Genomic DNA, 17009 nt, shown 5'->3' on the forward strand with positions numbered 1-17009 from the left:
ACCAGCTCAGGTGGACCACCCCATGAGGGCAGTTTCAAATGCCCATCCAGGGTACAAGGTGAGCTGCTAAACCAAGAGATGAAGCAAAGGTTGAGCAACTCCTGGGGCTTGCTGAGCTTTGCCTTATGTCTCTTTCTTTCCTCCTCCTTCAGCCCCATCCCTCCACAGTCCATGTGGCTCCTCACTCAGTGCAGTGGGCAGCAGCATCTGTTGTGCTCCTGCTGGAGAACGTCTCTTCCTAGTGAGTGACATCTTCAAAGCACTTTCCGCATGATCTCCAGCATTAGATCTGCAGGGCAGTTATCGGCTGTCAGCTGAGAGAAGAAAAAGCATGAGATGAAACTCCCTGCTTCATCTCCTGACTTCCAAGGGCTTTTTAGTCGTAATTTGTCAGCCACAAAGACTTTTTAAGGAAACATGTTATGCACGATGACCTGGGCAGGCTCAGAGGCTGTGTGCTCCCATTTACAGCCGTTGGGCACTGGTCCGTATTGTCATCAGAGGCAAAAGCTCACAGCGAAGTGGACACAGCCTTGAAGGTGTATGCAAGAATGACAAGTATTTTCACTTTTGGGTGGAAGAGCCCCCTGTGTGGTTCATCATCGCTTGGCCCCACACTGGGTCATGCCCACTTCCATGAACAGGAGCTGTCCCATTTTGTACATAAAGTGTCCCACTAGCTGCAAAAGGCTCCAGGCCTTTATAAGGGAAGCAGAGGTTATTGGTCACTCTGATTGCAGCAGGCAGTGTCCTGCGCCAAGCTTTACCCGCGCCCTTATCAGCTGGAGCGGCAGATGTACCCAGCCTCTGGATCCAGGCCAGCCTCTTCTCTCTCCTTCAGAACACGCAATTTCTGAAGCCTAGAGCCAGTCTGCCTTGTGGGTGTCTTTGCTCCCATTTTATTTTCTGTGATCTTCCTTCCGCATCTGAACAGCCCTGTCGAGGCTCCTTCCATCCTGTGCCAGCAGCTCCTGGTCTCCCAGCCGAGGGCAGGACCTGGCTGCTTCCTCCTGGCGTGGATGCAGCAGGCAGCACAATGGGAATGTGAATTCGCCCTGCAGCAGCCAGCACTGCCTTGGCAGGGCTGGGAAGGGCTGGAACTGCTTCTAGGTGGCTCTGGGCTCCAAAAGCTGTTTGCATCGTACAGAGCTCCTGGGACTCGGGGAGCAGACAGGGCTCACTCAAACGGTGTAACAGAGGGCAAGGCAGAAGTGAGGTCCTGAACACAAGCCAACTGCCATAAACCCAGCAAAGGAGCAAGCTGATGGCTTGCTGTCACCAGGGCCTTTTGCGGCTCCCGGCGTCTGTCATGGGCAAGATTTAAACTGTCTACAGAATCACTGCCAAATGTAATAGCAAAATAGTTTATTGAAGTAAAATATTGCAAAGGTGAGGTTTAACAAATGATGGCAAGGTTCAACTTATTACTTACTGCACAGAGTAATAGTATAATATATATATAATAATAATTCAAAGTTTGCCATGGAAGATGTTAATTCCCTGTGGTACAAGTTATGCACAGTACTGGTCGCTTCCCAAAGATTTGCAGTTGGTAAGGGACCTCTCAGCCTTGAGGAGTATCCTTGCGATGTGTGCCAGCTCAAAGGGGAATCACCGCTTTGCAGCCAGGTGCAGGGAGAACTCCAAAAAAGGCTCACCCAGACTGACATGCTAATGGAATAATGTATTTGTTTTTTTTTGTCAGTTTACGTAAGAGGGAAAAGGTAAGCACATGACTCCTTGTGCCCACAACTTCTTTTGTTCCTCAATAAATTAGTCTTGGAAGCACCTACTGCTGTTCAGGTGTTAATTGCACGATGAATGTTCTGGTCTCCACGCTTATGAACACCAAAGCACACCATGAGACCTGGTCCTGTGTGGGTTTCAAAGAACAGTTTGGAATTAACGAAGTTCATGACCTATTCAGGGTACAGGTCATTCCTTCCTACAGATCCTAAACCAGACTGCTGCCAGTTTGCTCGAGGAGCTGCGTGCATCCACCAGAGCATCTCAGCACCGCGCTGCACTGCCGCTGCAGAAATGCCCTGAGCTCACGGCAAGGCACCAGCACTGCTCTTCCCCCTGCCACTGTGCTGCTGAGCCTGGGCCCTCCTCCCCAGGGTAATGGTCTGTAGGGCGTGCTGGCCTGCAGGGGTGCATTTGGTTCCCTGTTCTCCTGCCAGCTGATGGAAGGACTTTGGCAGGATAAGGCCAACCAGACCATCCCAGCCCTGGCTGCAGTGCACGGTCAGGGAGCAGGACACACCGGGACACTGCTGGTGCTGAACCACTCCTGGGAGGGAGCTGCTTGGGCGAGAGGTTCCCACCGAGCCCAGCAGAGAATCAGGCCCCAGAGGAAGAGGGAACCCATCAGAGTCTCTGCCCAACACAGGGTATGCGCTGCTGGCCCCTCAGGTGCAAGCAAGCTTTTTTCTTTGGTGGCAACTACCGAAGGTCTGAACTTTAACTAGAGTTAACCAGGACACTGAGTACGGTCTTACTTCCTGAAATCACACTGACATTCCCGTTTGCTGACCGAAGGGAGCATGACATGTTGTAGGAAAGCTGGGCTGGTTTCTTTTTCCCCCCAGCCCAGGATGTGCTTGGCACTGCTGGCAGGGCTGGATCCACCGCCTGTCAGACTGGATGGCTGTCTGGCATAAGGTGGTCATGAGTGCAATTCCCTGCTTTATCTGCAGAAAAGCGGAATATTTGTTCCTAAATCTTGCAAAACAATGATTTCATCATTCTGAGACACAGACGTCTGTCCTTGTTGTTTTTTAAGTTACTCCTGAAAAAGCATTCCTGAAACTGATGTGTTTATGTTGAATCTTTCCGCTACAGTGAAAAATCATCGTTCATTAAGTTAATCTGACATTAAAATGCTCTGATCAGTCCCATGTAAAAGCTGCCCTCAACCCCTCCTCTCCAGACCATCCACATCATCTTGCAGAGAGCGTATTCTGACAAAACGCCCAAGGCTATTGGGAAGAGCATTTTCACTGCTGACATAGAAAATGCTTTTTATCATTTTCTTGAAGATACATTAGTACTACGAAAGCTCACATTTCTGTCTAAGCTGTCTTGAATGAGTCTCTCCAAATTTATATCCTTGCACGCAGTGCAGGTGGAGAGGTTTAGGGCCAGAAGATTCCTGCTGGACCTGCAGCTTGGCTTTCTATGCAGAGGAGGTCAGAAAACCTCCCCAGCTATTTCGGCAAGCTTAGAGTGCTCGGTGGGCTAGGATGTGTCCACAGCTTGTTGACAGGCCAGTATCTCCAGATGTTCCCCTGGAGCTCTAAATGCCCCCAGCATCCCTCTGTTCATGGGGCTCTGGGTGGCTGGTACGAGCCCAGCTGGGCAGGCAGCACAGCGTGGGCAGTGAGAGAGCCCAAATAGCCAGGAGGAGCATCCTCCCTTAGGCTAGTCTGACTTTTTTTTTTTCTTTTCTTTTTTGACCATGATACTCCTAGCAGCCCTGAGACCTTCTTTCCCCTTTTGTACCCCCTGTTTCCCCTGTTTCCTCTCCCCCTCCCTCCCATAAGCAGCTGCAGAGACACAGGAGCACACTGAGAAGCTCAGAAAATGTTTTGTTTGTTTTTATTTTTATTGACTGTTACAGCTGCATCCTCCTCTGGAGCGTTCAGTGGTACTTGTAGGCCAGAGCGTGGGCCACCACGCCAACCAGCTTCTGCCAAGTGGCCTGGCAGGCAGGGGTGAAATCCTTGGTGAAGTGTGCGGCCAGCACAATGATGAGGATGTCTCCCAGGAGCTGGGGGGACAAGAAAGGAAATCAGGTCAGCATGGCACTGAGCACCCCTTCATCCCGTGTAGGACCCAGGTGCTGGAGGCAAACCCATCTGCTTTGTTGGGTGCTGGAGGCTGCCACGCAGAGAAACTCTTTTAGCTGAATTCTCTGTGCAGGAAAGTGTCTTGTGCCAACCACAAGCACCAGTATCCACCAGCTCGGCCCCTGCCTTTTCTCACACCTGCTTTTTCCAAACTCTAGAGTGTATTTCCAAACATTTTATATATTTTTTTTCTTTCCTGCTGTGAATCCCCATGCCTACTTTAGCTGGGGCTCAGGTCCATGCCAGCTCTGCCTGCTACATTCCTGAGGTTAGGCTGAAGCAGGGGCTGAAATGGAGGCTATCAGCTGCATCGAGCCCTCCCAGTCCCCTCCAGTCTGAACTGCCTGCTCTCCACCCACAGACACTTTTTGCCCCCCAGCACCCTGATGTCCATTCATTTACGCCCCTCCTGCTCCCCTCCCTCCTCTGCTGAACTTACCCCCACCCAGACATGTTCTCTGTTTTTAATTCCAGCCTACATCTCCAGGGCCTTTCTTCCCATCAGTATCCACACCCTGGGCATCCCTGGGTCTCCATCCCATGCTGGCTTTTCCCCTTTCCTCCTACATCTGCCAGCCTTGGAAAAAGTGAGGGTGAAGTGGTCCCCGTCCCTGGGGGCAGGAGGTGGCAGGGAGAGGCTGCACAGGGCACCAGCACAGCAGCAGCACTCTTCAGGCACTTTCCTGCTGTCCTCTCCACCTTCAGCATCATCGAGCTTCTCTTTCTCATGCTTTTCTCCAACCATGCCTCCAGGCAGCGAGGGCATGTGCCTGGATCTGTCCCCAAATCTGTAACCACATGGAGCCCCTTCCCTGACAGTATCAAATGCCCAACCTTCCCTCCCCTTCTTAAGGACACATCCAAGGCAGCCCCTTTCTCCTGAGCACCCAAAATCTCTGTTATTAATGCTCTTTAAACCCTCCAGGCACTGAGCTAATCTATTAGATGGAGGGAGAGATGGACAGTCCCCACTCATGGCTCACCCTGAAGTTCTCGGGGTCCACGTGCAGCTTCTCGCAGTGCAGCTCGGACAGCTTGGAGTAGGTTGCTTTGAGATTTTCCAGGTTCTTCACGGCATCTCCGAAGGAGGTGAGCACTTTCTTGCCATGGGCACGGACCTTGGGGTTGCCAATGATGGCAGTGGGGCTGGACAGGTTCCCAAAGTTATCAAAGAACCTCTGGGTCCAGGGGTAGACGATCAGCAGCCTGCAGAGAGAATGGGAGACATGAGCACACACACACACCATTAGCTGTGCCTGCAGCAGTTTCTCCATGCAGATTCAGCCGAGCCGATGCCCAGGAGCTGAACCTACCTGGCCAGAGCCTCAGCTCCACATTCCTCCACGTTGACCTTGCCCCAGAGGCCGGTGATGAGCTGCTTCTCCTCGGCTGACCAGTGCACCATGGTGTCGGGCGGAGGGTAGCGTGTGGCTGCAGGAGGACACGGACCTTGTAGCGGAGCTGCAGACCCCTGGGTGCTTTTATCCGCTGCCCGCAGCCCCTCCCCGCCCCGTGCTGTGGGGCCATTGGCTGGGGATGGGTGGGGGTCCGCCAGCAGAGCCCTGTCCATGGGGTGGTCAGTCTGCAGCGAGGTGTGGCCTTCAAGGGAAAAGCCCTGAGACTCAACAGGCAGGCTCGGGGCATAGCAGCCCTTATCTCCCTTTCCTCCCTTCTACCAGCTGACCCCTGTGCAAGGTGCTTTACACTGCCTTCATGCCTGCAGCACCCGAATTTGGCCCCTCTGCAGCATCTACAGGCTCTCTAAACCTGAGGGATGTTTCTCTGCCATGGCAGGTGGCCTGGTTCATGAAGCTGGGCGCTGCACAGGCCTTTCTGCACAGCAACACCTTCCCAAGGATGCTGAGGGCTGTTGCCCTTGACTGCAGCTCTGCAGCTCTGTGTGCACAGACCTTCAGAGGAGCTGCTGCCCATTTATTAAATCGAGCACCTTTCATCAGGAGGAAGTGTGGAAAACGTCAGGCTGCCAGCCCAGAGCCTCACCCCTGAACTGGGAGCCCAAGTGCCCAGGGCATGTGGCCATGACTGGTGTGAGCCCCAGGGAGAGGTTGCACCTCTCCACTGCCTCGGGCTGCAGGACTGCAGTGGGGTGCTGGAGCTGGCAGGCACTGCCTGGGGCAGCTTCCTCTGCTCTTCTAATGGTCATACTGCACTAATGAGCCAGGCACTTCCCTGTCCTCTCCCTTCTGTGAAATTAAATTATTATTCCTTGTACAAGAATAGCAGGACCAGCCGTGTTACAGCCAGACCAGCAACATCCCCTTCCATCATTTCAGAGCCTGACAAAAGGCTTCTGCTTGGCTCTGGGTTTCACTCTCCACGTTAAATGAGTTTTTGTTTTTCCTGAATGGAAGGACATGTTAAGCCCTTGGGCAAAACTGTGCTCCCATGCACAGGCATGCAAAGCCAGGATGCAGGAGGTGTGAAGTGTCCTGGCAAGCCTGTGGGACTTGGGTCTGTCTGCAGGCAGTGTAGGAGGTTTCATCCAGACCTCTGCCCCATTCCAGTTACAAACCCTTTGACATGAACAGAGCTGCACAGGGCAGTGGCACAAGCACGGGCATCTCACTGTGCTCCAGCTGGGGTGGTCCAGGGATGTGGTCACATTTCAGACCCTTGCTTCAGCGTCCCAGGAGGCACTTTTTTTTTTTTTTTTTTAATTTTTTTTTTAGTTTTTCATTTGGTTGGTTGTTTGTTGTTTGGGTTTTTAATTTCTGAATCCTGGGCAAGGCCCATAGGCCCCTTTCAGCTGCAAGGGAGTCACCGGGGAGCTCTGATAGCACAATGTGGAGCGGAGGCTGCTCAGTGCAGATAAATGTATCATACAGGTGGCCAGCACTTGCTGTAGTTTCTGACCTAAAGAACAGACAGAGTCACACACCCGTGTTCGTGAGGAGATCTGACGACTTCAGAAGTTGTCAGTTTTTATTAAGGCAAGACTCACAGCATTAAATCAAATATATGCAGCCCTAAATTCATACAGATATTCACATCATGTGAGTCGGTGCATACAGCAGAGCAAAGAGCTGGCCAAAACAGCTGTACGTGCAGCTGGGTGAGGACAATACATGGCCTAGCATGGACTTTTCATTAATCAATTCTCTCATCCTATAGCCTACATTTGGTGGAAAACCCACGTTGAAGATAAAATCCAAGCTACATCTGGGTCTATTATTAGCAGTGCATTTGCCTCCTCGGTGATGGGAGTCTCATTTTCAGCTCTGTGAAGATGAACTTTAAAAGACAGAAGATAATGATGCTTTGCTGCTGCATTTGAACCAGCAGAATGACAAAGCTCAGGGAGGGCTGGCAGATAGGCATGTGAAGCTGGGAGAAGCAGAACAACATCAAACACAGAGGCTTGGAGGAGAATATTAACTGAAGTATTGCTGCTAGCAAGAATCTGTGGTTTAAAAATGCTGATTTTTTGTGGTTTAAAAATGCATGATGGACTCCATGGAAAAGCAGGCAGAGATATGGCTTACAGTGAGAAACCTCAGGTTCTGATCCCACACCATGGACTGTTTTGAGTGTTTTTTGAGACCACTCAGGTCTGGTTTTTGCTGGTGCAGTTGCAGGAGCAGGAACAGGTGTTCACGAGATGCTTAACAGTGGTCCCAAAGAGCCAAGGGGAGGGGAAGGGTAGCAGAGTAAACAGGAAAAAGTGGCTGAAATGTTCCATCTGTTGCTCTGAGGCAAGCTCATTTGGCACCACTCTTCTGTATTGATCCCTTTTAATAGCTGGTTTTATACCTACAGCAATTCCTTATACTCTTTACATCCTGTAAGATGGGCACTCAAAAAATGAGTAACAGCAGGAGAATCAGACAGCTAATAAGGTTAGGAGCATACTGGGGACTTCTGGGTGTGGAGAGTCCATAACAGCAACCACCCTTTACAGCCAGTCTGAGCTGTAAATTCACATATGGGCTGCTGCCTGCTCCTGCCCCACTGGCATTTTGGCTGTGTCCAGTCTAGCCCTGGTGCCTCATTTTAACTTGCACCCCCACCACTCTGCTAATGCTGATACCCTCTGAAGAGCTGCTCCAGGGACAAAAGCAGGCTTCAGGTTACTGTCCAGGTGGACCCTGAATGTGGAACCAGAGCACAGCTTTACAAGATTGTCACAGACCCCGAGGAACAAGCAGGACTCCTGCTCTAGACCCTTTCAGGACAGAATGACAGATTTGGGAAAATGCAGTGCAGCAGCAGGCTGGTCTGAATCACCATAATTTATACACCTTGCCCTGGCTGGGACAGTGTGGTTACTGGCCTGAACATGAAAGCCAAGAATCTCTGATGGTGTCATTTCTTTCCTCAGGAGGGAAGGGAAACAGAAAAGACCCCAGGCAGAAGAGACGTGGGCACGCCACGGTGGAGAGTCAGCGCATATCAGAGTTTTACAGCAAGTAGGCAGTGAGCTTGATCTTATTACCGCAAGGAGAGTTTTCTAATTTAGCTTTGGCTCATTGCCCTAAGCACTCTGCCTTCAACCCAAAGTCATTTCAAATGGCTTCTGTGCTGTAGCAATAAACTAGGGGGAAACATAACTGCAGGTTAAATGAGTGCTGCTCTGTCCCAGAGTCAGCCCCTAGGCACAGCAGATTCAGTCTGTGACCAGACTGAGAGGGCAGGGAGCAGAATGACGAGACCTGCATGAGACCCTGGACACCTGCAGCGAGTGCATGGCTGGCACTGGGCAGGCAGGGTGCTGCAGTAGCGCTGATTCTGTGCCACGCACCTTTTATTAGCCCATTTTTTCCAGCTGCAGAGGTCAGGAACACAAAAAATCTGCATTGCAGGTCATTAATAAGCTATTGGCTGCACCAGTGAAAGAAACAACAGGAAAACATCGGTTCTGTCTGTCCACCTCTCGTTCCTGGTAGGAGGCTAGCAAAATTCACTTGGGGGTCAGAGAGAGCCACTCATCCCCTAACATGGATATCTCATTTCAGGAGCCAGGCTTAACCCTTCGTGCCCTTTAGCCCTGGTTCCAAGAGGAGCGGAGCACCCATTTGCCTGCTTGGGCCACTGTTCAGGTAGTCCAGCATCAGGCACTCACAGCCTGAACTTCGTGCCATATAATGACCTACTTACTATCCAGACACGGTCCTCAGCATTTCAGCTGGCTTACAGCCTTTTACTGTGTTTCTTTAATATTGTCAGAAGTCTTGTGGCTTTGAAATGTGTGTCTTAGAGACACTGTGCAGTCTGGGGCTAGTCACAACAGGAATACACAGAGGACCTCCAGGGCACCACAGGAGAGGGGACCTGACCATATTCATATATCGCTGTCCCTATATCCCTGTAAAGGGATTCAGCAGGCTCTGCTCAGCTCGAAAGCCAGTCCAGTGTCATGGGCTACAGGCGGTTCAGAGCAGAGTGAGGTGAAGGGATGTGAGGCACAAAGTCAGGCATAAAAGCCAGGACACTCAGGGAAAAGCTAATGATTTAATTAAACAGCTTCTGAGTTATCCCTCAATGCAAGAACTCGGGCAAAAGCAATACAGAAATTGGCACAAACAGCTTTTTTATTCATGGCAAGATGTCTCCAGGGCAGTATCCCTTAAGGCAGTGTTTTCCCTGCCTATAACTGGTTCAGTTATTTGCTCTTATCCCTGTTCCTCACTGGGGCTTTCATTTGCTCAACTCAAGACAGACACAGGCTCCTGGCCAAAGGTTCCAGCCTCTGGCCTCCTACCAGAGCCTGTGCACTGGGCTGGAGCAAACAGAGCCCAGGGGACACCGGGGGGACAGTTCGGGAGAGGGGCGCGTTACAAGGGCCAACACAGCGCTTCCCCGAGTGCAGTGGGACAGGGCTCAGGAGCCAGACAGGGGTTTCCATGACCAGGTTGGTGAGGTGTCTCCATCACAGCACTGTGCCTGTTTTGTACCACAGCTACCCCGCTTCTCCCAGCATGGGCTCTGCTGTGCTCAGGCCGCTGCCGCATCCCGGAGGCCTGCAGCACAGGAGGCACCTATCGGCCGCTTCACACCCCGCTGCCCTGCTCTGACGGCCCCTCTATCGCCCACCGGCAGCTCCCGGCCTCCCACACCCTGCGGCCCTGTACCAGATAGCTCCTCGCCGCCCTGGCTGCATTGCAAGATAAACGTCAGCACCCGGCTGTGCTCAGGGAGCCAGCTTTCTGCCCCTGCATTTAGCTGAGGGGGGCCGCGCTATGGCCCCCCCACACCTCTGCACACCTCTGCACACACCGGCTGCTGCCATTCCCCAGCCACGCTGGTGTGCAGCCACCATATCCATGGGGAAACTACAATTTCCTCTCATTTTGTTCTCTTAGTGGAGGTGAGAGGTGGTACAGAATGGGATTTCAGTCTTTTCATCACCAGTGCCCAAATGCAACATTCACAGCAGTGCAAAGTGAGTACAGTTACAGCTGATCAGGAGCTGAGCCCCCCAACCCTGCTCCTTGAGCAAGGTGGGGGTCCCTGATGGTGATCCTCAGGGCCCTGTACATTGCCAGAGCAGAACTGAGCACTGGAGGGAGGGAGGGAAGGTGGAGAACCAGGCCCACAGAAAAGATCCCTTCTGGGGTCTTTTGCCCATTTCAGGTGAAATAAATGATTGTGATGCCACAGAATAAGCACTGCCAGTAATTATAGTGCCCTGGCCAGGAAACCAGCAATGCAAAAAAGTCCTCAAGTGTTACATGCTCACACACTAAAATCCTTCAGTGCAAACATGTTCCAGTCTCTTGCTGGTAACCCAGCCAAACTGTGGCTCATATCCCAAAGCCTTAATCTTCAGTGGCATTCCATGTCCTGGAGTGCCTGGAGTTTGGGGGCTGCCTTCCACTGGGAAGGTGCTGGGCTGCATCGAGCTGGGCAGTGCAGGAGGGCACAGATGCAGCGTGGAGATCACACACCTGCACACACACCTGAACCTGAGTGCTCAGGGTAAGGGCACATGGCCCTGCTTTCCCTGCAGCCACTGCCATCCCTTCTTCCAAGGAACAGCTCAGCTCCGAGGAACCTGGCCAGTGCCCCAGCACTGGGCCTGCTGTGGCTCTGCCTGGTTCTGCCCACCACTGCTTCAGAAAATCTGCCTTAACCAAAGACCCCAGCCAAAAAAGAGCCCCTTGCATAGAATCGTGGAATTATTGAATCATCAAGGTTGTAAAAGTTCACCAAGTCTGACCATCAGCCTGACCTACCAATTGCCACCACTAGGCCATATCCCTCAGCGTTACCTCCACACATTCCTTAAATACCTCCAGGAATGAGGACTCCACCACCACCCTGGGCAGCCCACTCCAGTGCTTTGCCACCCTCCCCATGAAGAAATTCTCCCTCATGTCCAGTCTCCCCTGGTGCAACTGGAGACTGGTGCATGACTTGAGCCCTTTCTCTCAGGGTGTTTGGGGCTGAGCTGAGCCAAGGCAAGGGAACAGCCCACAGACCCTGGATCAACCCAGCCCTGAGGGACACTTGATTCTGAGGCTGCCTTCAGACATCCATCCGGGCAGAGAGGCAGCTCTGAAACCAGCACCGCTTCCAGGCACCCAGATGGGCTCTTGCTGGCATTCCCACAGTCAAGTCCAGTTGCTGCAGAAGGATGTTTTAGTGATTTCCATGGCACTGCTGCAGCTCTCCAGCCGTCAGTGGAGCACAGCGAGCTTGCACCACAGCGGTGCTGAGTCACGGCCGCCCGTCCCAGCCCAGCCACCCGTGGCTGCGTGGGGGTGATAATGCTGCTGGTGCAAACAGAGCCCGGCCGGGCAGAGATAAGGCAGTCCTTGGCTCCCCTTTGTGCTGTGTCAGACTTCTGACGCAGCAGAAAATATTTTTGCTGAGGCAGTGTGGCAGCCAGCTGAAAAATATTTAGTGCTTTTTTTTTCTCTTTTCTTAGTAGAGCCGGCAGACCGTGTGGCCCCTGATTACCTGGCAAGGGCTGCCTGCGTGCCCCTGTGGCAGCAGGGCTTCTCGACTGCCCTCCAGCTCAGGGGCAGGCACAGGTGATCTGTACTCCTAAGGGGACGGTGGGACGTGTCCTGATGGGCAGCCTCTTTTCTCCATCCTCTGCCTGTGTGTTGAGGAGGGGACTGAAATTTGCCACCACTTTTGAAACCTCTTCTATCGCCAAAGCAGAGGGGAGCACAAAACCTCGCTGCCTCACCCAGAGAAAGTCTTTTGGGAATTCAGGGTGCCCCCTGGTTCCCTGTGCTGGCAGAGCTCGGGTCCAGCCCTGCCCAGCACACCATCTCCTGGTGGATGGTGTTCAACTGTGGGAAAACCGAGGCTGGGCAGCTGCTCACTCCAAGTGTCCCAAAATGCTCCATGCAGGGTGAGATCCCCTTCAGGAAAGGAATCCCAGGCTGAGTGCTGCAGTCCCACGCCTGCCTCCAACAAAAGGGCTACAGCACAACACCATACTTCCTAAGCAGGCTTTCATTAGTGCTCAGGCTGGAAAGTAGTTTCAGACCCACTCCACAGCAGTGCAATGCCCTTGGGACTGTGCTAAGCATGTCTTCGTGCAGGGGGGTGCTGAGCTGGCCACACACAGGCCCTAATGCTGGCCTCTTTCGCTGGGTTTGAGGAGCTTTGGGTAAGTGTGGTTCAGGGCAATTCCCAGCACAGAACATTTGCATGCAGAAGCTTTAGGCTGTCCAGAATGAACTCCTGCATATCGTAATGCACAAAGATCACCAGGGAGCTCCAGGAGCTGCTGTTTTACACAAGCCACTTCCAAACAGGCACGGAGCCAGCATTTGAAGGCACCACTGCTGCCCTGGGACATGCCTGTTGGTCCATGTCTAAAAGGCAGCATTTGTTGGGCAAGCCCTGCAGCACGGGGCAGAAGGGGATCAGACCTCGGGGCTGATGTGGGGAGCAGCCTGGGCAGCAGCTTTGTTTTCTGAATGCCTTCAGCAGCCTACTGCTATGATGAAGAGCATCTCAGCTGTAAGCCACAGAGCCCTGCAAATGAAAGTAAACCCTGTTCTTCAGGCAGGGAAACTGAGGTATGGCTTTAAGGAAGAAGGGAATGGACCTGCTGCAGGGTCCATCCTTGCATGCAACAAGGCAGCACCAACCGGGGAGCAAGGGCAAAGCCTGGCAGGGAGCTCAGTGCTGCCTTTGCACACAGCAGCCCACCTGGCTGGGGTGAGTTTTGCTCCTGAGCTGCCCTTGGTGAAAAATGCTGCACCTTGGGCATGGCTGTGCGGCAGGGTGCAGGGCTCACAGCTGAGCAAAGCAGTGAAGATGTCACCTCCCTGCCCGGACAAATGCCTTGTTCTGTGCTATTGCTGGCACAGCATGAGGCTGTTCTGCTCCAGCGAACCTCCCTCCCCAATTTAGTAAATATCCCTGCCAGCAACACCCTGCTCTGCCTCCCCAGCCTCTGATCCCCATGGGGAGGACAGCCTCCCCTCGTCTCCATCACAGAATCATAGAATGGCCTGGGATGGAAGGGACCTCAAAGATCATCCAGTTCCAACCCCCCTGCCATGGGCAGGGATGCCACCCACCAGATCAGGTTGCCCAGGGCCTCATCCAACCTGGTCTTGAACACCTCCAGGGATGGGGCATCAAGAGCAAGACTACAGCTTCTGGGCACAGGCTGGGACCAAGTCCATTCACATGCCCTTTTGGGCCTGAGACTTGTCTTTGTGGCTGCTGTAACAAACCTCCACTGGAACAATGGCAACAGTCTACGTCTTTAAGTTAACATTGCCCCAACACAGTTCCTCCTTGCAGTAAAAATACCTTCACCACATCCCTGTGCACCATATTTTTCCATTTCACTGTTTTACCAGCAGGGAAGACAGGCCACAAAATGTACAGTAATAAATATAACTTTAGATACTGAACTCTGACCGTCTCCCTCCACTCTGAGGCTCTTGAGCTACAATGCTCAGCACTAAACATTCAGTTTCTTCCTCTCACCAAAAATAGGCCATGGAAGCATTTTGTTCGTATTTCCTTTAGTCAGGTGAGATCCTCCCAGGGTGTCTATTTTATTATTATGCTGTTTTCAAAACACTTCATTCACCAGTGCACCAAGTGTTTCAGTAAAACCCATTCCAAGATTAAGGAAGCCCCCCATGACCCTCGTGCTTCTCGCAAGATCCTTTTTGAGTGCTGACAGGAGATTTAAATCACGCCTTGACATGCTGCTGACCTTCTGAATTAAAGTATAATTGCAACACTGCAATTACAAGATAAGGGTACAGCAAGGGGCCTGTGCAAAGAAGACCCAAGGAGAGCTGATGGGGTGCAGGTGGATGTCCTGGAGCATCTCTTCTGGCCCAGTGTGTTACACAGGCACATGCTCACCCCGAGGATCATCTCAGTGCCTACTGTGAGAATGGGCTTGAAGGATTAACAAGCCCACTTGCCCTGCTTTTACATTCTTCTCTAGGCATTCACCTAAGGCCACTTTTGGGGACAGGACACAGGGCCACATAGTCCTGGTCTGTTCCAGAGGCCTGTTCCAGGGCTGCCTTCAAACCCACAGAACTGCAGTGGGGCTGGGAACAACTCTGGGGTCTCACCCGCCTGCCACCCTGCCGCAGAGCTCAGCTCTTTGGGGAGGGGAGGACAGCAGGAGGAGGTTGCCTCTGCCGGGGTCTCCAGGGTTTATTCCCTGTCACAACGGTGTGGTGCAGAGCTGCGCGGTGTGCTGGGGTGGGCCTGATGCTGTGGGGGTTAATGCATCTGCTCCGAGTGCTGAGCAACAATCCCACTGCTCCAGGCCAGCCCTCTCCTGCAGCGGGGATCGCTTGGGATCTGCTATAAATTCTCAGCCGCAGCAAGCCCTGATGTCAGGAACAGGCTGCTGCATCACAGCGGTGCCGGTGGGAAGCTCGGGCTGGTCACAAGCGAGGCAGGTGAGTGGGCTCCTGACCACACTGAAGATTGCACTGTGCCACCCTCCAGGACTCAGCCGGCCCCAGCTCCTCGCAGCAGGGGTCTGGGCCTGCTGCAGCCGCAGGCTCCCCGTCACCCTCCCATGGCCAGCTCATTTCAGCTGCCCGAGGTGGGTGCTGCTCCACGGAGCTGTGCTCTTCCCCACTGCAGAGAGATGGGAAAGCTCTCAGAGACACAAACTCTCATTTTCCTCTGCCTGTGAAGGGGAATAGGTATCCCTGCATCTGCTTGGTGCCACTTTCTGTGCGCAGCCCCTTTTCCTCTCACAGCATCGTGAGGACACTTGGTCTCAGTGAAATCCCGAGGTGCACGTGGGGGATCGGTCATTTTGTGGAGTCCATCAAGCTGTACCTGTTAAAATGAGCCATCACTGAGACAACCATCAGGATTCGCTCTTACTTTTCCCTTCCGTAGTGCTCGGGCTCTTTCTGACAGGCTGTGACATGCGGGAGCTTTGTGTGGACCCGATCTCAAGCCCAAGAGGGCCTTGCATTCCTTGGAGGGGCCCCGAGGGCTCCCCTCTCGTCTCCCCACCAGCCCACCCCAGCTCACACTCTGCCAGCTCAGCACAGCTCCTGGCTCCACGGCAGTGGTGGTGGCGTGCTGCTGTCCTGCAGAAAGAGGGGATGAGACAGGGAAGTTCCCCAGGTTTTGGTGCAAGCAGCTGATGCAGCGTTGATCCAGCCTGCTGTGTGTGAAGCGCTGCTGGAGCTGTAGGTGAAGAGATGGGGCACAGCCGAAATTTGGGGCAATTACACAACACCTCTGACAGATCCTGTGCTCTCAGGGTAGAGACTGAGCTGGGAATTACCACTGCTTTAACTGCTCCTGACAGATGCTTGTGTCTGAAGATAACCTTGTCCTGTAACTCCTCCTCCTTCCCCTCCACACAATGCGGAGGTGATCTTTGATAAGCATCTCTGAAGGACCAGAGGGAACTCCCACACACTGAAGTCTGCATCTTCGTGTAAGCCCAGGTCAAGCTACAGAACTCACTCCGTCCTTACAGTTACTCAGGGATGCTGGTTGGGGCATCAAACTGTGTGCTGAGGCAGGAAGGGCAAAGAGAGGTCCTCGGGAACAGAGGATTTCAGCAGAGTGGAAATAGTTCTGCAATTTTCTGAACAGATAGGTGGATCTAGGAATTTTCAAATGTAATGGTTTCACAAGGTGGATATAGGTATTTATAAATGTAATGGTTTCACAGGTGCTCACATTGTTTCAAACGCTTTCCTAGACTTACAGGTGGATGTTTCAGGTAAGGTGACATGGACCTCCATAACGGAGCTCACTCAGCTGTCAAAACCAGGCATTTCCAGAGCAGTTTCTTAAAAAAAAATCCAATGCATTATTTCATTCCCACAGGCCTCCACAGAACATCCTTGTAGGAGAGAAGGGTGGAAAGACCTCTCTGGAAGGTGCTAAAGATGCAGTTTGGCGTGGGGCTGTGGGAAGCTCAGTGACTCTCAGTGATGTGTGCTGAGAGCGTGCTACAGCCCCAAACCATGCCAGGGTGCGTGGGAGCCCTGTGGTGGGTGATCCTTCAAAGGCAGCTGAGGACCAGAGCCAGACATGCAGAGCAAGCCTGGGACTCCAGACACCAGTCCTTGAGTACCATCCCCATCCCTCCTGGCAGCATGAGACACCGCCTTCCCTCATTAGAAAACATCCCTTAGAAAATGTTCTGTAAAAGCAATGCCATTTCTCCTCCCTGTGTTTCTGGTGGGAGGATATTCAGAGACATCCCACCATAATACAGCTTCCTTGCAACTTCCAGTTTACTTCTATCTGTGCCCAATTTTCACATGTTGCTTTGTGAGTAATTACTGTATTTCAGCTTAGGCAGATCTGTTTTCCCTCCAAGGGTTTGTACTTGGCCTCTGTTTTGCTGTGTTTTGTGTTGTGTTTTGTTAAAAGGACCAAGCTCTACTGATCTTTGTTTCTAAGAAAGCTGCTATATTTGCACAAGCAGTTCGGCATCTCACCCATTGTCTTTCACTGGAAATTCCCAGCAAAAGCACAAAAATCAAGACCAGGATTCACCACAGCCCTCTAATCACAATGACACTTCCCTTCCTCAGCTAGTATTTGCACAGTCACTCAGTCACTCATGGACCTTTTTTTTTTTTTTTTTTTTTTTGATGGGATGAGATGGAGCATCCCTGTTTCATCCCACCTGGGGCCAACAGCAGCCAGACCAGCACTCTAACATTCTTTCTGGGTGGTTTTCCAGCATGGGAATCCAGTCGG

At 52.4% G+C, this 17009-nt stretch overlaps 1 protein-coding gene across 1 annotated transcript; it reads right to left on the reverse strand.

The window, feature by feature from the left end:
* Positions 1–3578: 3578 nt before the first annotated feature.
* Positions 3579–5799, reverse strand: LOC101798111 (hemoglobin subunit rho). Its single transcript, XM_021279646.4, has 3 exons — positions 5165–5799; positions 4835–5057; positions 3579–3772 (listed from the first exon to the last, which is right to left on the reverse strand). The coding sequence occupies exons 1-3, from the start codon at positions 5419–5421 to the stop codon at positions 3644–3646; spliced, it is 609 nt and encodes a 202-aa protein (XP_021135321.3). The 5' UTR covers positions 5422–5799; the 3' UTR covers positions 3579–3643.
* Between the last annotated feature and the right edge of the window lie 11210 nt (positions 5800–17009).

This window comes from Anas platyrhynchos, chromosome 1 (genome assembly GCF_047663525.1).
Source record: "Anas platyrhynchos isolate ZD024472 breed Pekin duck chromosome 1, IASCAAS_PekinDuck_T2T, whole genome shotgun sequence".
Lineage (NCBI taxonomy): Eukaryota > Metazoa > Chordata > Aves > Anseriformes > Anatidae > Anas > Anas platyrhynchos.